The sequence below is a fragment of the Podarcis cretensis genome (assembly GCF_951804945.1).
Source record: "Podarcis cretensis genome assembly, chromosome: 5".
Lineage (NCBI taxonomy): Eukaryota > Metazoa > Chordata > Lepidosauria > Squamata > Lacertidae > Podarcis > Podarcis cretensis.
In genome coordinates this window covers 38,865,488-38,887,674 of record NC_137174.1, presented here as the reverse complement: position 1 = coordinate 38,887,674, position 22,187 = coordinate 38,865,488, and the positions used below count along the sequence as shown (strand labels likewise).

Here is a 22,187-nt window from a genome sequence, read left to right as displayed (position 1 = left end):
CAGATGGGCGGGGTATAAATATTAATATTATTATTATTAATTTCATTTAATAAAATGTATTAAAATAAATTATCTTCAGCTTTATGAAATGGCCATTTGGTTTTTCTTCTTTAGGGATAGCAATAACAAAGACCTAATATTGATGATATATTGGATGTTGAATCAGACTGTGGGTGTGGCAGGAAAGGCCTACATTGTGGGTTGCCCCAAGCTAGTCTTCTTTCCTGCGCATGCTGAGAAGGTGAACTGGGAGATAAATCTCTCGTGTCACCAGTTTTCAGAGTCTTCAGGTGTCTCACCTGCTTTTTCACCATGTAAGCTGCTTCCAATAAAGTTGTGGCCTGTTTAACCAAGACATGTGTCCATCATCATCCTTCTCCTTTCTCTTTCTCTCTCTTTTCCTTCTGGTGTGGTGTTCTATACAGTGGTACCTCAGGTTAAGAACCTAATTCATTCTGGAGGTCCGTTCTTAACCTGAAACTGTTCTTAAGCTGAGGTACCACTTTAGCTAATGGGCCCTCCCACTGCCACCGCGCCACCGCCGCATGATTTCTGTTCTCATCCTGAAGCAAAGTTCTTAACCCAAGGTACGATTTCTGGGTTAGCAGAGTCTGTAACCTGAAGTGTCTGTAACCTGAAGTGTCTGTAACCCAAGGTACCACTGTACATAGCATGCTGAGTGTTAAAGTTTAGGCTTATTATAAGGTATTGTAAGTTTAAGTTAAGTATGCTGCAACTGGATTTCTTATGGACAGTGCCAATCCTGAAGGTATTGAATTTGTGACCATTATGCTCATTTGTCTTCAGTAGCAGTAAAGCTCTGCTGGATGAAATATAATTGCCTCTGGTCTAATTTTTGGGAATCCTGCAACATGTTTAAGTTTTTACTCTGCTAACTATACAGTGGAATCTACTCTGGATCAATATTGAGTAGAATTCCATGACAGTTCTGGGCACAACAAAGCACTAGTAAACGGAACTGGACCAAATGTATTTACTTCAGGACTGTCTGCTGTGCAAAGTGACTTATAAATTAAATAAACAAAACTCACTAACTTATGTACGAGAACTTCAAGTCTTGTACTGAGCGGAAGGGTTGAACTAGTTAGCCACAAAAGTTTTACCAACTCTATGATTCTATCAGATATTCAAGAAACATCATATTCAGATCAGATATTCTGGCTAGGTAGCCAGAAATAGGCACTACCTACTGGGAGCTTCTCCTGCGCAAGTCTTACAGAAATGAACAGGACTTATTCAATAGCACATCCATGCCCTTGTCTGAGTCTTATTCCTTCCATTCTCTGAAGGTTTTACAGGAGAAAAGTCCTGGTGGATTATTCCAAATAATGCGTTTGACTAATTGACAATTGCTATAGTAATATTTTTATAGGAAAAGTGAAGTGCAGCAAACATTTCCAGATATGAATCCTACATGAACAATGCACTTCTATATATATTTTATCAATGTGGTGTTTCCTCAATGCTTCACAGCCATTCATTTGATTTGAGAACTGTCTGTAAAGTCCCATTATAATTCTCTTCCTAGTGAGTGCAGTCTTTGAAACATGGACCATGCTAATTTTATCTTGTCTTTCTAATGAGACTATTTTTTTAAGCAATTATGATAAAGAAGCGAAGGGGATGGAAATCCTGGACAATTTAAAATACATATTACTCGACATTTAAGATATAAAGAGTGAAATTACCTACTCTTTGTAGACAGCTTTCTGTTTATAAGGAAGAGTAATTGTATTTTGTAATCTCATTTTTCAAAAATTATTTAGATTCTTATCTATTAATTTTTAGTACTTTGTTTGCTTAGCAGTGTTTTAATGGGATCTAGAGGATTCAAATAAGTTGTATTAGTTCTTGTTTAAAGATTAGAATGGTTTTCTTTTTTATATAAAAAATGGGCTATCAATGATAGTAAAAGGAAACAAAATTAAAAACTTTTCTTCCTCTAAAGAATATTGTCTCTTTTAAAACTGTGAGTCAAGTTAGATTCACTGATAACTGTCTTTCTGTTAGTGAGTAGCTTGACCTGCACCTACGCTTCAGGACAAAGAAATTTCCTTTGAAATTAGTCTCAAAGGAGCCAACTAAACTTACTCACAAGTAAAAATGAATCCTGATGACTTGTGCTTCTGCTTTCTGCACCTTCAGTAAGATGGGATGGAGAAACTTGCACATCTCCCCAAAACCTGATGTTCAGATTAGTATGAATTTTGTACATCTTATCACAAATTTGTAAATTTCCATTGTGCCATCCTTGGGTCCAGTCAGCCTTTAGCTCCTGGAGGCAGGCCAGAGTGAAGACTTCTCCACTCAGGTCCACCACCCAGGCTCCACTCCCACCCTCAGCTTGCCCCTGATTGGGAAAATTCCAACATCAGGATGGCAGCCAGCCGGGGAGGCGTTCCAATGGCAGGCCACCATGGTGAAGTCAATTTGACCATCAGCTGTGTGAGGGGCTGCCGTGCTGGGCTGCAACCACCGCCTACCTTCCAGACCAGGTAAGAGGCCATTACCAGAAGAACAAAAATCAGAAGTCAATTATGAACAAACACCTGTACAAATTCATTTACAAGAACAAGCAGGCTGAAATACCATTCAGCACCTGCTTGTGCCTAGGACAGAGAACTCCAGGGGCCATAGAGGAGTTCACAAAACAAAATTCAGCAAAGGAGACGAGGAGACACTGGAGTGTAGGGCATGTGCTGTATAAAAGTGAAAGCACCCTTCTTCCCAAAAGCATCCAAAGCAAGATTACTCATTCTTTGGAAAGTATCCACAGTGACATTTGTGAACCCAAGAGGACTCACATGCCAAGTGGGAGCAAATACCTGGTGACCTTCATGGAAGACTATTCCAGGCACACTGTCATGTCTCTCGTGAAGCAGAAAAACGAGATGCTTGAAAAATTATCAGAGCTTATGGCAGCACCCAGAAACAAGTTTCAATGGAAGCTGCAAATACTCTGCACAGGCAATAGGAGGAATACAAAGGAAAGGAAGTGAAAGCCTATCAACAGGAACAGGATACGAAACACTAGAGAACCATGCCATGGCCTTCTGCTGGATTTGGAATTGCAAGGGGTGATACTTTTTCCTCCTGTCAGGCAGCAAAATGTATTGGACTGGCCCTGCAAAACTAGCATGGCAATGGGTGCCTGGTGTTCAACTGGAACAGCCAAAGGTTTTGCCAAGAGAGGGAAAATGTTGAAATTTCATCCTGCAAAGTAATCTCTTTTGTTTTCCATATCATTTTTATTAATTTTCCAACACAATTATACATTTTTCTCCATATTTTAACAATTTAAACTTTTTGACTTCCTCCCGCTTCTCTGGTAATCATCCATATTTACTCTTCAATTACGCATTCCCTTCGTTGCAAAGTAATCTCAAATCTGCCCAACAATGAGGCCAGGAAGCAGAAAGAGTCAACAGCAGGAGAGAACCAAAACCTTCACAATGATAAGACATAGATGCTCACCCTGTTGCTACCTGGACGGAAAACTACAGGATGTAAATGGACATTTAAAATAATATGCAGTGCAGAAGAGGTGTTCCGTTTATAGATTTGTGGCCAAAGAATATGATGAAACATTCACCTGAGTTGTAAAGCACATCACTATAAAAGCACTCCTAAGTGTGGCAGCCAGAAGGGGGATGCAAATCAAGGACCTAGGCATAAATATTGCCTTCTTGCCTGGTGTCATAAAGGAAGACACTTACATGGACCAGCCACCCCATTTAAAGGAATTAAAGGACAAGAACCTCATGTGTAAACCTCAAAGGAGTGTCTATGGAATTAAACTGGCTGCTGGAGCATGGAATGAGAAAATAAATGAAGTACTTACCAAGGAATGATTCATACAAGGTAAAACCAATCCAAACTTGCACTCCAGAAAACAGGAGAATAAATGGGCATACGTGGGCTGCTTTTACATTGTTGATATAATGATTTGCTTTTAACAAAAGCGAGACAAGCAATGGGATAATATGCAAATCAAATCAACATTTTGAAATGAAAGACCTGGGAAACATCACAAATCACTCTAGCATCCAGATGGAAGGAAAGGAGGACAGGAGCTTTAATTGGAAACAAAAATATTGCAATGATACTGGGACATTTCAGCTTGGAAAAGATACAAAGGTCCACTCCAGATTGTAACTATTTTGTGGGAGGAATTCAATCACATACCAGCAAATTTAGGTTTGCACAATTAAAGTAGATTCAGGTACTCTGGCACCCTTGCACTACAATGTACAAGTAAAAAAGCAAGGAAACTGATGGGGAAATGTGCTAGAAAGTGTGGGACAACAACAATGGATTGATGGAAAGTCATATAATTTCCACACAAACAAATCAGAACCATTGCTCAATGAACAGCAGACATCACAGAACCTCCATGCAAGCTTTGTGCAGAACAAATCAGGATGAATGCTCAAGTGAGGTACTCAAACAAAGTGAAAACCACCATAGAAGTAGGATGAAGTAGGCACCACTTCAAGCTCCACACAACAACCTCTCCTGTCATCCTTTCAGTAACAGGCAGCAACATGCAGCATTGATTAGCAACACAACCCTGCCCAGCCCAGTCTACTGTCCACTACTGATGCTGTTACATCTATAGGGCTAGATCTGGAGCTGCAGTGATGTTGTGCAGGAAGAGTCAGAGCACAAAGTGACTGGAATGCAGTGAAAACAGGGATATGGTAGCCAAGGGAAAAAATCCACATGAAATTGCAACTGCAAGCAACTGTAGATTAAAAGAGAATTGGACATGTGGAGGCTGACTAGGCTGGGGGTGCCACCACTCTCAAGTCCACCAACATGGGGAAGGAACTATTAGCTGGACCAGTTGAAAGGACGCAACTGATGCATCTCCCTCAATGGAAGAATAATATGTGGCAGGTGCAAAAGCACATCAAGAAGCCATTTAGATTAAATTTAAGATTGGATAGACCTGAACCAATATCAGTGTTCAAGCACAATCAAGAGTCCGAAAAGGTTTATCAGGCATTAACAAGAAATTGTTGACATTCAGTATTGTCCACCTGAAGAAAAGATTGCAGATGTGCTTTGGAATTTACAGAAGAATGGTACACCTACCATTGAAAAGGGATGCAGAAGAAGTTACAATGTGCAAAGCGATTCAGATCATTGGTCTTCAGTCCATAGGTTGGGACCTATTATTAAGTGATAGCTTGATATAAAGTGAGTCTTGGTTGCAGTACTACCATCATATAGATAGATGATTTAAAAATTAAGAAATGGGTCCCCAAAGGCATGTTTGGGTTAAAGGTGAGTTCCTGGTCAGAAAAGGTAAACAAAAAACAAAAACTACTGATCAATGTATACTGTCTATGAACATATTTTGTTCCTTCCCAACAGTAGGTGGGGCTGTAACGCATCCTGTGAGTTGGCTAGTGCTTGTTTGTTTCTCTTTTTTCTCTGATCCAAGCATCTTCCTTTCTATCTTTTTGCTCCTTTCGTTCTTCTGATGTCAAGCTATGCAATGCTACTTACAGTTTCTGGTTGTAGTAAACTATTTGTAGAATGAAATTCTGTTACATGTGTGTGTGTGTCATTTTTTCACAGCTGTATTACCACCCCACAAACTGTTCACAATCTACATTTTCTACATGAGGAAAATAAGTGTGGTGTAATTGTTCTGAAATTTTTTTAAATATATGTTTTAAAAAACCTGGAAATCATACTCAATTTCTTCTTAATATCCATTTCCTCCAAATCCAACTAACCTCTATGTGTGAGGAGAGAAAATGTTGCTCAGTTGTACAAATGTTGACATATATAATTTGGACAGTCATAAAATTCTTCTTTGATGCCAGGATTCATGTGTAAATGTCAAAATTCACCAGACTTTGAGCATTCATTGTAACATATTTTATATATTAACTTTGTATGTCAGTCACCTCAGAATAACTTTGGCCCTGAAAGGTGGCATTGAAATACTGTACTGGAAATATATATATATATATATATATAATCTAAATTAACATTTAATATTTGTTTTCTTATAGTTTCCATCTAGTAATTCTTACAGGATTGAGAACTTTAATAGATATGTGATGCTCCTTTGCCTGTAAAAGCTATTTCATTTGTTTCAACAGAGAGAACATGTACACTTAAGCAGTCATTTTCTCATTTGATCCATTGACTGAAATAATAAGATTTCCCTTCATGTCTGAAACCAAGCGATTGTGCACATTGAATGGAAAGGAAGGCAACACATTAGGGGGGCGAGCTAGAAGATCAATTCTATGTGCAAAAAAAGACAAGAGCAAAATAGACTTACTTTTATTGATCTATAGTTTTCACTGTTTAACACAGCATTCACTCGAGGACTCTCCCCATCTTCTATTATATCCTGTATATATGAGATGCATACAGATCTTTATTGTAGAATGGTTTTTTAATGGGGTTTGTTTATAGGAGAATAAAGTCTGATGAGGTCATGTTTACAAACTTACCACCCTCAACTTCTAAAAGCTTGGCAGTTTTGTTTTAAGATGAAGGCTGCCATAGATGCCAACTCTATGGGCCATGGGTGCCCAAGCACCCACAAAATTCCCCATGAAGGGGCCAGGCACCCACAAATTTCAGTGCCAGGGCCATGCATGCTGCACAGTTGCGGGGCCAAGTTGGCACCCCTGAAGGCTGCAGTCTAAATTGTGGGGTCAGGAGAGCTGAAAATAATGCCAATGTATTCTATAGCTGGCAAACAATGTCCCCCCTTTGGTTCCAGATAGGACATGGGTAGACAAGTCTAAAAAGCCTGGGCATTAACTCTGGAAGTGTATACTCAATTCTGACCAAACTAAGTCTCCTATATATATTTTGCTCTATGAGGCTTAGCTTGGTCAGAATCAAGTTAACGCTAAATGCATTGTCCAGCATTTGTAGCCTTCATTTAATTGGGTTTATTATTCATCCCACAATATATGTTCTTTAATTGTTTTCTACCTTCATTCGACAATTCTGCTAACATCAATCAAAACACTAAAAAGACAATGTATCTGTGTGTGTTTTTAAAAGCATTATAACTTACCTCTATGATCACTTTGACTTGTTCTCCCATCCAAGGCAATCCTTCAACATCACTTACTCTAACGACAGCAAAAGGAAGAAATTTCAACACAGAGGCAGCTCTCCTAAATGCAAGGCAATGCCCTTCATCTTCTCTGAACTCATAGTTTTCAGCCAGTACTTCAAACGCATCCTTGATGGGGCAAGGAATGAGGACAGAAGCAGAGAATGAGTTGTTAAAAAACTGACACTCATACATTCCATACACAGAAAGTTTAAAACTTGCAAGCTGATGCACAGACTTCCTTAGATGGCAGTAAATGTAACGTAGCTAGTAACTGTCTGTGACATTTTGCTCTTAGGTACACTTAATAAAAGGACCTTTCCATGAACTGCTTTGTGGCTTTTTGACCTAAAGAGCATTAGGTGACATATCACCACCAATTTGACCAAAACACCAGAGGCAGGAAAGGTGAAATGTTGCAGTTTCTGTAATACTGAAAAATCTGCCCAAATCCTCTTTTGTCAAGTATGTCATGGTGTGACATCTTTGTTTCTTCAAAACAATTGAGGGGGGAAATGGCGGGTGAGGGGGAAGAGTCAGTAGGTGCAAAAATTGATCTGGGGCTCCTATATATTGAGCATTGGTCCTGATCTGCTTTCACAGTTCTTGTCTTTATTAAGCATGCATTCTGGTTTGTTTTACAGGAAGGCTATATGGCAAGGAGCATTCACGCTGAATTCATTTCCGCATCATTTTCCTAACCACACAAAGTCCATTTCTTTTTTTAAAGTGGGCTTGTTCTGCTAGGACAAAAGAGTGCTTTAATCCACTAACTGCACAAACCTCCCACAAAATGGTAATACGTAGTCTGGAGGTGCCCAGGGAAGTGCCCAACGAAGGCAATGAGGAATATAAACAAGCACAGCCTGGGTACTTCTTTCCTTTTCTTTGATAGGGTTCCAACTTCAGGCTAGCAGTTTAAATGGAAACACTTCTTTGCAAGATGATGGGCACTTTCTAACAAAAAGTTATAGGCTGTATTTCAGCTAGCTGAAGACCTTTCATTAAAGCTCAATGTGTTTTATGAGTCAAACCTATGTGAGCACTGTTGTGTTCAGTGGAAATTACTCCCAAGGAAACTATACATAGAATGACGTTGTTCTGATACTAATACATTGGTTGTAGTATTGCTGTTTGGGAAGGGAGTGAATAAATAATGGCTTGACACAGCTGTTTCCATTTTTGAACTCTGTGGTTATGGGGTTAGGGGGGCTTTCATTATTAGCTCCTTCACCTTCACTTCAAAATTTACCACTACATGGCCGTGGTTTTGTGTTAACTGGTCCTCCAATGGGCCTAAGAGTGTTGTCACATCTTATCTAATAACATCTGACAAGCCTAATGGTATCTTGATTGTTCGACCCCTTTTTTACAATTAAAGCAAGAAAACTCAACCAAAGATCTGTCTTCTACACAGACCTTTAGCAGCCATTGTTCTCAGTGGACAATATAATGTGCTGTCTCAGTTCAGTAAACGTGTTATCTTGGCAAATGTGAGTTTGGAGAAATGCATTTGCCAAGATAACATCTTGTTGCCACCTCAAACTAATTTGGGAGTCCAGTTTGGGTCACTGAAATGCAAGGAAAGTTCGCAAATGTCAAATCCTTTCCTGTTAAAGTGTACCGGACTAAGACGGTGCATTATGTCTGTTGACAACAATGTATGTTATGTTCACTCATTGTCGAGTTATGTTTTCATGGGGGGGGGAATAACCTAGATAATGCCAGGCTTTTCAGATATTAGGCAAGGCATGACAAGAATCTTAGGTCTGAGGAGAAAACAAAAGCACAAACCAAAAATGTCTAGGGCACACTGTAACGTCTGGCAAGGTTAGATAACATACTGAAATGTTCAAGTGGCAGATCAATGTGTGTGTTTCTTTAAAAAAAACCTTGGCTTTCAAAACTTTTTAAGTATACTAGTTTCTCTTAAGATGATCAGTGTTTGAAACAAAGTACTTAAGTGTCACAAAGTTCACTGAATTTCTGAACTACACCAAAAAGAAGTTCTCATAATTGCCAGGTAAGATGAATGTAAATTAAGTTCATTCTGGGGCAGTCTCTTATGTTCTTCTGTCAGAGGATGATGGGAATTGTAGTTCAGCAACATCTAGAGGGCCTTTGATTAGCCGCCTCTATTTTAACTCTTTGCCCCACAGTCCCAACTAGGACCCCTCACCCTATAGGAGGGAAACTCACCAGCCCCAAGGGCACCAACTATTCATAAAATAAAGAATGAGTTGTAGAAAAGCAGACAACATGACAAATGTCATGTCTAGTTTGGCTCTGATACACTATTCATCCAAACCATGCTGTTTACCTTGAATGTAAAATATGACTTCTGCAAATTGCAGTATAAGACCTAGATTACAGAACACTTTGAAAATAAAATGAAAACTCTTATTTAAGCTTGTTTCTGTCTCTTTCACATACTTAGAAATAATCGGCTTTCCCCTACACATTTGACACCTGTTTTCCCTTCCACCATAGAAAAACATGGCAGATGTTTCACTCAGAGAGCATATTATGTTTTGGGAAGTCTCATTTGCCTCCCTCTGCTTTTTTGCACTTTCAGTCAAGGTAGAAGAAAGTTGATCTTGCTACATTTTGACCCAAATACCTCTGTTTGTAACTAAACTGCCTGTGTAGGGTCTTTGTAGGGTCATTCCTCTTTCCTTGAGGAATGCATTATTACAATGATTCACATATTACCCTCTTAATGAGGAAACACTTGTAATAAAGACCTGCCCTGTCTGTACTAGCCACTGGAAGGAAGGAGCAGATGCAGTCCTCCAGATGCCAACGCAAGTAGAAATGGCTGGGAAATGCATCCAAGCACACTCATGCTTGCTTCACCTTGCCAGATGCTCTTGGCAAATCATGTGTTCACCAGCTGCTGTTGCTGCTACTGACTCACCTTCCACGAGCTCTATTATCTTCCTATTTGCTCTTGCAGTGATTGCTTCCTCCTGAGCAAATGAGGATATTACCGTCACCCCTTCCAATATAACTTCATGTAGAGCACAGAGAGCAGAAAGTATTGCTGACAATTTTATTCTCCCTTTGGGTTATGATTACCAACCGGTGGGGGGGGGAATAGCCTGTCCGTTAAAATGAAATGGGCCTCTTGTCAGATTTGTGTGTGTGTAGAAGCCATAATTTTGGTATTTGCGGAGAGGTCTCTCCTCCTCCTCCTCCTCCTCCTCTTCTTCTTCTTCTTCTTCTTCTTCTTCTTCTTCTTCTTCTTCTTCTTCTTCTATATTTTTTAACATTACAAACATCCATTGAAACAAAACATTCAGAAACCAAAGTGCGGCTTCCTGCAGCCAATCGGAAGCCCATTCGGACATTCGGCTTCCAAAAATAGTTCACAAACTGGAACAGTCACTTCCAGGTTTGCGGTGTTCGGGAGCCAAAACATTCGAGAACTAAGCTGTTCGAAAACCAAGGTATGACTGTATCATGGAGAGGAGTTATCCAGAGGCAGAACTTTTTCAAATAATGCCAGTGCATGATGGGTGTAGCAAAGGACATCATGGTTTGCACAAGAAATAATTAAAGCTGCCTTAAAGAACAAAGGCAATCTAAGTGAAAAAAAGAAAGAGAGGGAAAGCAATGGCCCAGTCAGGTTGCACTTGCTTAAGCTATCAAGATAAATGATAGAAAGCATAATGCCATTGCTATTTTAGGTCGGCTACTCCTTGCTTTCTGCTAGTGGGTGGACAGGTCTTGAGGGAAAGTGTGTTACTGCCTTAAACTGAGAAGAAAACTAAAATGCCACGTCTACTCAAACATTCTTGACAGTCAGCTAAAAGATGTCATCAAAGCCTTCATTTCAGTGATGTTTTCATTACTCTGTGTTTTCTCCAACTACCCAAGAGCTCATTAAGACATTTTAAATAAACAATCAGACTAACGTTTGAATATGTATTCCTCCCTAAACAAACCACTGCCAGCAAACGCTGAAAGAAATTGTAGGACTGCCTTTTCCCTGTAAGACACATTTTGGCATGTTTTGATTTATTTGCTCAGGATTAGAATAAAATAAAAATCTGCTTCACCACCTCTATCTCTTCTCACTGCCATGTAATCAGAATCAAGGGAGAAGGAAAGCACTGCTAACTGTTTGGATTTAACAAATATTTAATTGGCTTGTATCCTAGTAGGATACCACATCAGTATATGATACCGATAATTTTTACTGTCTGTTAGCCTGCCAGAAACATCCTAATAAAAAGGATATCTTCCACACTGTGTATTAAAAAGCAACATAGCCAAACATCTTAATAAAAAGGATATCTTCCATACTGTGTATTAAAAGCAACATAGAAAAACAGTTCATTTACATTAATCTAGTACAGAGGAGAACCCCAGATTCCTGCAGTGCTGTAATATTTCATAGAATCATAGAGTTGGAAGAGACCACAAGGGCCATCGAGTTCAACCCCCTGCCAAGCAGGAAACTTCTGGTCCATGCATCACCTCCAAGAGATTTTAATTAGTTGCAAACTTGATCCAGTTTTCACCTCTTATAAAAGCATTTTACAGATATCTCCAACTCTAGAAGTTGGCCATAAAAAGATTACAGTTTCTGTTTTTGGTGTTAACTATACAACTAAACAAAACTGCATGCTTGTCGTTTGCATATTTTTTAACTGCAGAGGAGAAAATGGCCACAAAGTCAGCACCAATCATACCTCAGAGGGGGAAAGTTTTCCATAAACGAATCAAAGTTTGCAGAAATAGATATCAAGACTTTGTCAATCATTTCTTTCATAGGCTACTTTCCCGGTGGATTGGGCCCCTCGTACAGGACCTTCCACATTCAGAGCAAGCAACTTCTACATAGTGCTAAGGTTCACAGAGACCATCTATTACTTTATTGTTTCAACACATCAGTTTGTGAATTTCTCTTCCCTAAACACTTTCTACACTACAAATAAAATGTTATTTAGAAGATATTGTCACCAAGTTGTCAGATTTAAACTGCATTAAAAATAATTTACTTGTTTACCAAAGTCAGTGACACAACAGACTCTTTTAGGGATGGGGACAAAATAATGAAATGCTACATTAATGGAAAAAAAGAACAATCTCCCATCACCCACATACCGGATATAGTAAGGCAATTGGTATTCAGTCTATAGTCAAACATCCACTTTCTTATTCTCATGAGTAATGGCCCAAGGCCAGTACAATTCAAAAACTGTTTGTAATGAACCTCAGGATTGCTCCGCCCTTTGTGCCAGCCTTAACTACTTTCTGTTCTCAGAATTAAATTGTATTTGTCTATAAGAAAAATGTCCTTCTGCATTTTATTGCAGTTCAGTATTAATATTCTAAGCTAACCAACCTTCTTGGAGGGTTGGGGAGAGAATAACAATGTTTGTTTTGGCTCATAAAAATCACACTGCAGGCTTGAGCTGTGCCTTATGGAAAGAGACAGGAAGGCAACAAGGTCTTGGTGCTTTAATGTGTGAAGAATCCTTTGCTCAGAGAGGGTAGCCGGTGACCATGTTACTGATTTATTACAGAAGCAGAGAAAGAAATTAAAGATTCTCCAGTTGAAAACTACCATGTGATTTTACACTCTCGGACATTTATTAATCCTTCATCATGCAAGAAGACACATAGGGCTGCTGTGGAACTGCCTACAAGTTACAAGTTACATTTTCATTTTTGAAACTTAAGTAATAGGTAAGGCATAATTAGCAATCTGAAAATGCTACATAAAGTTGGGGGGTGAGTCTGCTCAAAACCCACCCACCTTGCACACATGTGTGAGACATGCACATCTGTCTACAACAGGTCTGGGCAACCTTTGCCCTCCAGACGTTGCTGGACCACAACTCCCATCGCACACCCTCCAAGTGCCCCTATTTTCCAGGTAAAGGTAAAGGGACCCCTGACCATTAGGTCCAGTCATGGCCGACTCTGGGGTTGCGGCGCTCATCTCGCTTTATTGGCCGAGGGAGCCGGCGTACAGCTTCCGGGTCATGTGGCCAGCATGACTAAGCTGCTTCTGGCAGACCAGAGCAGCACACAGAAACACTGTTTACCTTTCCGCCGGAGCGGTACCTATTTATCTACTTGCACTTTGATGTGCTTTCGAACTGCTAGGTTGGCAGGAGCAAGGACCGAGCAACAGGAGCTCACCCCGTTGCGGGGATTTGAACCGCCGACCTTCTGAGCAGCAAGTCCTAGGCTCTGTTATTTAATCCACAGTGCCACCCGCGTCCCTTATTTTTCAGGAACAGTCCCAGAATTATGAAAGCCATCCCAGCTTCTTATCTGATCTCAGAATGTGCATTTCCACTCACACCCCGGCAGTGCCACCGCCACCGAGCTCAGGGAGGAGGAGGAGCTGGCACTTGTCCTGAGAGGGGGCTGAGAGCGATCATCTGACCTCCTCCCTTGGGCAGCTCATAGCAGTTTCTGGAGAGCAGGCGAGGAGGAAGAGAGACTGCCACTGTGGAGGCCCAGCCCATGCATAGCCATGGCAGACTAAGGCAGGCTGGAATGGGGAGGAGAGATACAGTTTGATTTGGGGAGTTATCTTTTGTTTCTAAGATACTGGTCCTGTGCTGGACAGCACATGAAATTGTCTGGATATTTGGGTTGTATCTTTGATGCTTATGTTCTGTTTTCAAAGAGCGCTGAATAATATTTTTATGGGTCTGGACCATGATTTCTTCCCATAGGAGTCAGTTCTTACGCTTCCAGTCACTTCAAACTGTGCAATATTAATATCTGCTTTCTTTCTCAGTCCTTCCCCACTGCTCAGTTTCTCCTTGGGTCATCCAAAATGGCCTGTAGCCACATCTGCAGCTCTGGCCTCCTTTATTCCATCTGGTTGTCAGGTTGGCTGATGAGGTCCCTTGGCCTACATTTTTTATTATCCAAAGCATTAGAGCTTGTGGCCACTCTGCCCTGGTCCACACCACAGTGTGGAGGAGTGTGGAAATGTTGCAGCCCTGGGCACCACCTGACAATTATGATTTAGGATGTAACGTAGCACAAGCTTTATCCCTAGAAGTAGACGCTGAAAACCACGACTTGTAAGAAAAGAAGATTTCTTCAGCCTCATTACATGAGAGTGGCTGCGGTGTTAGCAAAACACCTGTTTTCTTGCTTGACTTGAGAGTATGGAAAATGGCATATTTAATTGCCTTTACAAAGCAACCGCTATTCTACAAGAGAGCTCAAAAATGGGGTTTGAGAGTCCCACGGGTCACTTCTAAGTGAAAAATCCCTGTCTTTATCAAAGACCAACACAGACTGCAGTGCTAACATTAAAAGCTAAAAATAGCAACAGCAAGAAAAAAGCTATTGCCAAGTTACAAAGGGAAAGAAAAGGCAATATATTTATATCTTAAAATAAAGTGGTTATAACAAGATGCTATCACCAGCACATAATTCAAGACAGTTTGGACCTAATTTGCAGGCTATGTGGCATTCAGCCAGAGACAATGCGTCATTTAATGGTTGGTTGCCCACAGCTTGTATAAGTAAATTATACTGCTGCCTCATCGCAGCTCCGTATTTGCACAGAAAATAATCTTTCAGGACATCTTTTTTCTGAATGTATGAATTACAGTCAAAGCACAGGCCCCAGATAAAAACGCTGCGGGACAGAAGTTTAAATATAAAACTATTGCTATGAAAATCCTCCCAGTAAATGCTGTTCTTGCATTGTTCTTCACCACAAGATGTTAAGTGGTCCCACTGCAATTTACTAGTCATTTCAAGGTATATCTACTGTGCAAACCTATTGCAGTTTTGCACCTATTTAACTCGTTAAGGTCTCTCCTGCACTGCAAAAAAAAAAAAAAATGGAAATCATAGCATGCAAAGATGGTAAGAATTATCTGTTGAGATCCCTAGGCTCCCTCCTAGAACTACAGCTCCCAGAGTTTCATGGGAGTGCAAAATCAATTTATAATGTTAATGTAGATGCTATTACATATGTAGAATTAACATGCAGGTGGGAGGGGATCACAAGTGGGCATTGTGCTAATTCTTATATTGCCCTCTAGTTGATCTGTTCATCTGTCAACAACTGACCAAGCCTTAGAATCTGTTATCCTGCATTGACTGGTTGTTCTGATGTAGAATATCTAATCTCCTGAGAAGGAAAAAGGCCCGTTTCTGGCCTTGCTCTCTGCCATGGCACACTAAGCCAGGACTGAGGAAACACTAGCTCACAGACCAAAGATGGTCCTCCAGACCTCCTCATTTGGCTCCCGCCGTTTTCAGGAAGCCGTGCCCACCTAAGGGCTTCAAAGGAGCAACTGGGAGCTGAAATCTCCTGGTTATTCCTTTGATTGAGAAAGGTATGTTCCCATCCACCCAGGGGGGAGTACACCTTCAATCCCCCACACCACATATTTCCCCCACTTGGAGGAGAAACCTGGGGGGCACATCTGAAAGACCTTTGTAAACATAGCTGCTGAAGGATGTTCACAAAGCCCCTGTAGTTCACAGGTAAAAACCATCTGACATCGCAATGATGGCTGTAGCACTAGCAGATGATGCAGATGACTATCTGTCCACCTAAGAAACTTTAATCGCAAGTGAAGATATTTGCAAAGTGAAGGGCTTATATCTACCATGAAAGAGACCTCTCCCCCCTTCACAGCTTTTCAGAATAGTGGAAGCTCAGGAGATCCCAAAGCAATAAAATATGCTTCAGAATGCAGTTTTATTACTTGCAATGAACTGCTTTCAAGTGAAGAGAACATAATAAGTAAAAATAACAGTAAAAAGTATCACACAAACTTTTTTTTAAAATAAAAAAAACTACACATCTGATTTATTGAGGTGCTACAAAATGACCCACTGGGGTGTAGTCATCAATTGTTTAAAATTGCCACTGTTCAGCCTTTCAGAGTTTAATTTTACTGACCTTTAGAGTGATGGATTTGAGAGCCAGCTGGACTATATTTTGAAATAAGAAGAAAGACATCAAAATTATATGCATGTACAGCTGCAATGGACTGACTGGGCATACCCTCCCCTCAGAGGCATCATCTTGTTTTGCAATGTTGTTGTTCATTATGGGTCACTTCCACTACCATGTCCTGTCATGGACAGTGCTGCTTGTGTAGCCAAAGCAGCAACATCTACACACAAGAGGGAGATATCGGCATGCTTGGAAGAACCCCAAAGTACCAAAAAAAAGGTGGGGAGAACCCAAAAGGGGGAGGCGAAAGACGGATGAGGACTGAGCATTCTCAGTAGCCACTGGATGCCGACTAACCATATGACCTATTATTGATGGAGTAAATATATAATATTTTATTTGACATCAACATTTATAAGACAAGGATTAGGCCTATTCTCAATGGAGGAATTTAATGGCTCTTTACTGTAGAGGGCAACAAACAAGGCAGGAAAAGTAAAACATAGAACATGAGGCCTACGCAACGTGTGAGTCACCAAGACAAATTATTATTACATTTATACACTACATTTTCTCCAAGGAGTTCAATACAGTTACATTGTTCTCTCCTTGGGAACAGCTGCTATGAGCATATTATGTCAGCCCTTCACTGGTTGGAACAGCTCCCAGCCTATTTCTGGGCCCAGTTCCAAGTGCTGGTCTTGTCCTTTAAATCATGTCCAGCCTTGGTGCCAGGGTGCTTGAAGTATAACCTGCCTCCACATTTGCCCACTTGGACATTTAGGTCCCCATCAGAGGCCCTTGCTTGGACATGAAGCTTGCTATGCAGCAGCAGCATTTTAAAGCGGTCTGCCCTAATTTACTGGTCCTGAACTTGCATGCAGATCAGCGGGGACTCAGGCGGCACAAGAGGAGCTTGGGCAGAACAGCAGGGGGGGCGCTCATTCTGCCACCTCCCCAATCTGACACTTGAGTCGAGAGCAGGGTTGCCACCTTTGGTTGGGCAAAATACAGGACAGGTCAGGGTGGGAATTGGGGAGCTAAAAATTACTTTACCTGGTGCAGAAATGACTTCAAAGCAAGCCCTTACTCTCTCTAGCTCTCCGACTCTGAGTCTCTGTCTTCAAGCACACAAAACTCTTTCCACCTGCTCTCCACCAAAGCCATGCATACCCCCTTTCTTGTTCTCCAAGTCTGACCCACTCTCTGCCCACACAGTTTTGAGGAGGAGGATGAGCTTGAAAACATGAAAAAAGGCATCCAAACAGGACACAGGACACTTTTCTCTTTAAAAACGGACAATCACATTTTTCTAGGGGCAGGTGCAAGCCTAGTCAAGAAGCTCAGCATCGCTCGTGGCGGGTTATGTCTTTCCCAAGAAGGTTGTAATTCCTCACCTCCACAGACTTTCTACTCACATTTATTCTCATTACCACTTAACTAACTGCTGAGCAGACTTCTGGAATTCATTGGAAATACCTATACAGTGGTACCTTGGTTTACGAACTTAATCCATTCCAGAAGTCCATTCTTAAACCAAAGCTTTCTTAAACCAAGGTGTGCTTTCCCACAGCAGTGGGGAACTCCATTTACAAAGGAAACACACTCAACAGGAAGTGAAACATGTTCTGCTTCCAAGGCAAAGTTCACAAACCAAATCACCTACTTCCGGGTTTGCAGCGTTCTTAATCCAAGTTGTTCATAAACTAAGCTGTTCTTAAACCAAGGTACCAGTTGCTTGCCTTCATACAAAGTAGGCCTCATAAATGGTTCCAAATTATGCTATAGCAGGCTTCCCCAACCCAGTGCCCTCCCAATATTTTGGACTACAGCTTCCATCCTCCCTAGGCAGACCACCTTGAGAGAGATGGAGATTCTGCAAGCGAGTTCAGATGCGGCATGAAGCAGGCACAAAAACTATATAATAAATGCCCTTGTTTTGAGCTGTCAGTTTAACGAGGTAGGGGGGAATGACAAAAGAGCTTAACTTTTAAAAAGCCAAAACAAAGCAATAAATCTTTATGTTTAGGCATATCTGAAATAATATTGTGGGGGTAATATTCAGCCAATGATTGCAGAGGAAAATTCATAACTAAGGAGGACAACACAGCAGCTTGAACAGGCTCTGAATTTTGAGTGGCTCAGGAAAATGAAATTCAACATTCAGCTGGAGTCAGTTGCAGTCTGTAGCCCATCATAGCCAATCTGTTCCTCATTTTGGTAGAATGATTAGAATCCTCAGGGCCTAACAGAGGATGCTCATACTCACTTGACATAATACAGAAAGAGCAGAAAAACTTTACTATCTGAAAGCCCATTTCCCAGCTCTTGATACCGTGGGGAAAGATTCCTTAGAAAAGGACATTTACATGGCATTTTTCACAAGTTCTCAAAAGGTTACACAGTCCTCAGTAATGTTTCCAACCCTATAAAGTAGGCCAAGAATAATTAACAACAGCAACAAATGTTACAAATTGGGGGGGGGGGAGGTTTTGGCTGAGAGAGAATGGTTTGCTTAACTAAGCTGAGCTCACTGACCAGAACCACATTGCAACTAACCACACACTGAAATGAGGCGTGCGCTTGTTTCGGTGTTTGCCAATCACAAAACAGAACCATTTTTTATTCCCATGTGGCAGGAAAGCTCTAGTCTGAAAAGGTTAACTGGTAATAGCAGTGGTGGGACAGAAAATGTAGGTTGAAAATGCCAGTGAGGCACACATTGAAATAATCACAAGCTACCATCTGTCCCAACCCATTAAGGAGAAAATGACAATGGACCTAGACACTAGGTGGCTGGTGGTCTCTCTTGTACCGGAGGCCTTTAAGCAAGTGCCTGACAACCATCTACTGGGGATGGTATGCCTCTAACTCGAGGTTTCCTACATCAAACAGAGGATTGGACTACAAGGTCCTCTCCAACTCTATGGTTATATAACCACATGACAGTCATTTTTATCAGGAAGCATAAATTAAGTTGCTACAGCAATTCTTGAAGCAGATTACAAGTCATTTTCTCTCCCTGTCTCTCTCACTCATTCACACATACAGTGGTACCTCAGCTTAAGTACTTAATTCGTTCCGGAGGTCCGTTCTTAACCTGAAACTGTTCTTAACACCACTTTAGCTAATGGGGCCTCCCGCTCCCGCTGGAGCACGATTTCTGTTCTCATCCTGAAGCAAAGTTCTTAACCTGAGGTAATATTTCTGGGTTAACAGAGTCTGTAACCTGAAGCGTATGTAACCTGAAGTGTATGTAACCTGAGGTACCACTGTACAAACAAATACACACACTGAGAAGCATAGGAATTACTTGATTTGATTTGATATTTCTGTTCCGCTTTTCCAACAACAAATGTTGGGCTCATAGCAGTTCGCAATAATTACAAAAACAATTTTTTAAAAAACCAAGAAACATTACATTACTTCTCCACGACATGATCCCATGTTGCTGGGAATTGTGTGTGAACTAAATAGCCATGTGGGGAAAAGTTGATTGTGCAGCTCTTGATCGATTGAGAAAAACCCTACCCACAAAGTTATTTGACCCACGCGCAACCACCAGGAGTGCTTCATGACACCACAGCAAGGTTGTGTGGGATCAAGAAGCCATTCTAAAGGAACAAGTGCTTTAAAAAAACCCACGGTTTATTGATTAGCTTTTTTTAAAAAAAATGTATTCATTAACTAGAATTGTGCCAAAGCTCTGTGCATATTTAGAAATAGTTCCCATAAAAGTAAGCAAGCTAGGCTTCTTAATAAATATGGCTAGGATGGTTGTTCATCCTCCGACTTAGGTGTTGCTGCTTCCTGGGCAGCTATACAGTGATGCCTTGTTTTGCAACCGGGATCCATTCTGGAGCCCCGGTCACTAGCCGTTGCAAAGCGCCACATCTGTGCACATGCACGGAGCGGTTGTGCTTCTGCGCATGCGTGAGTCATTCCGATACTTCCAGGTTTGCTTGCAGATGTTTGCCGGAATGGACACTACACCAGGTGGACGTTTGCGTAGGCATCACTATATGAACAATGTATTTTTAGTTCCTCAAGGTGCCTGTGATTTAGTGTGACCCTCTATTCTGAGAAGAAAGTTATTATGTATATTACCGTGAATTTTTTGTTGTAATTATTTAAAGTTGTCCTCCTTTGACAGGCATACTGGGAGACACTATCCGTACCAAGAACTGAAGTATCCACTGACTGCATGGATGAAGTAGCAGAACACTTTTCACCCACCTAGAAAGAGAGAGGAGGGGGAAAATGGGCAATTTGTCATTCTAATAATTACCTCAAAACCTGATTGCCAAGTTTCTATTTCTATAGAATATATTCCGTTCCTTTCTCGCCATGTTGCAAAACATTTCAAGCAAACAGCCCCTTATGTTTCTCTCGTGGAGACAATGTGCTTTTGAACAAACCCAGCCATATTCTCATGCCATCTTTCTCTTATTCTGACAGCGACAGTTTCAAACTGTGATGCTCCCAATATAGAATGAACACCACAAACGCCTCTTACTGCCAGCTATGGGAGATACCAAATGACCGCAGCATCATTTGACCTGTGTCTGAAGGATCCATAATGGGACCAACACCACTGATAGAACTTTCATATTATCTCCCATCATTCCCAGGCATGATGCTTTTTATTCAAGTATTGAGTTACCATGGAAACACAAGAACCCATCTTATATCAGATTAGACCATTACCTCAGTATTATCTAAACTGACTGGCAGCTGTTGCCCAGGAGTTGTTCCAGGAGATCCCAGGGTTCATACCCAGGGCATGTAGACCTTCTCCCAGAGGGCAAATTTTACATTTGCCATGAAAAAGTTGTTATGAAAAATGTCTCTATGGTGACCAAATGGCCATAAAACACAGATTCTGGAGAAAGATATGGATAGACCAGAAGGGTGGAGAAACATACAGTCTGTGGGTCCAATTCCCTTCTGGGCAACGTTCTCAGGTTCACATATCACTAGTGTGGAGGGTCAGAGACAAAACTGGGCAAAACAATGAATATAATTTTTTTAGCTTTGTAGTACATTAGGCTGGTTTCTTAATGCAACACACACCTCTCTCTATCCTCCAGCAAGAGTCATTATTAGAGTTCAAGGACACATTCCAACCAAGCAATACTAAGGCAGGATGTAAATCAAGGGCTGGTAAGGGGCGTGGCCTCAGGAAAGAGGGTGTGGCTAGGGGGAGCCACACAAAGTGACCTGGAGAGCCACATTTCGCCCCTGAGCCTGAGGCTTCCTGCCCCTGGGTTAGACTGGCTAAGTCATATTACCACACATGCTCTGACTAGTATTAAATCTTCTCCATGCCTGTGTTCTTTATCCTAGCCAGTACCCAAATGAGGAAAATACATTGCTTCCTCCTTTCCAAAGACAAGCGGGCCTCCATGTTGAGCTGATACTGTAACATGGTAAAGTTGTCAACTGAATCCCAGCTGTCCAGCAAGAGAATCAAAGAACAAGTGGCTTATAAGTGGTTTCCTTTTACGAAAAGCAGAGTTTGACAAAGAATCAATTCTTAAGGTTGCTTGAGAGCACCTAGTACTGCTCCCCTTCTTAATAAATATGATTCACCAAGTCAAATTATAGAACATCTCCGTTTGGGGGGGAAAGCACCCATTCCAGATTGGTTCATTCTGTATTGACACATTTAAGGACAAAGATGTAGGAAACCAGGTATAGCGTGAAAAGCTTTCTTCCATGTCTACATCAGAGACATGACTATAATATATGGGACAAAAGACTTTTGCCAAATTAGATAAGCCCTTCCGCTAATAATATTTCATCTAAAAGTTGCCATTATATATGATCCAGTGGGGACTAGAAATTCATTTACTTGTTCAATGGCATTTGTATTAGGATAATTTCTAATAGCAGTAGTAAGCGCAGCTTTCTGGTAATTTTCGCTGTGTGTTTTGAAAGGAGGAAAATTAGTGTGCGTATGTCTGAGCCTGCCTTGGCAAATAGCCCAAAGGGATTCAGTAGGTTGCGACAAAATCATTCAGACTTGATAATAATACAATCTGTGAATTATACTTTAATGGTGGATTTTAAACTGCAGACATCATATCACAGCTAAATGGGCTGCCAGAGACCCAATGCCAGCTAAAAAAATTCAGAAGACAGTAGTGCTGTGTGGGAAATTTC

The 22,187-nt window shown here is 41.0% G+C and overlaps 1 protein-coding gene across 1 annotated transcript in view; it reads right to left on the bottom strand.

Moving 5' to 3' along the window:
- DNTT (DNA nucleotidylexotransferase) overlaps positions 1-22,187 on the bottom strand; it is a 137,922-nt gene that overhangs the window by 71,151 nt on the left and 44,584 nt on the right. The window contains exons 3-5 of the mRNA XM_079978454.1: positions 20,130-20,258; positions 7,079-7,249; positions 6,326-6,397 (exon numbers count right to left, since the gene is read on the bottom strand). Coding sequence (XP_079834580.1) covers positions 6,326-6,397; positions 7,079-7,249; positions 20,130-20,258 — 372 coding nt within the window. The remainder of the gene's footprint in view (positions 1-6,325; positions 6,398-7,078; positions 7,250-20,129; positions 20,259-22,187) is intronic.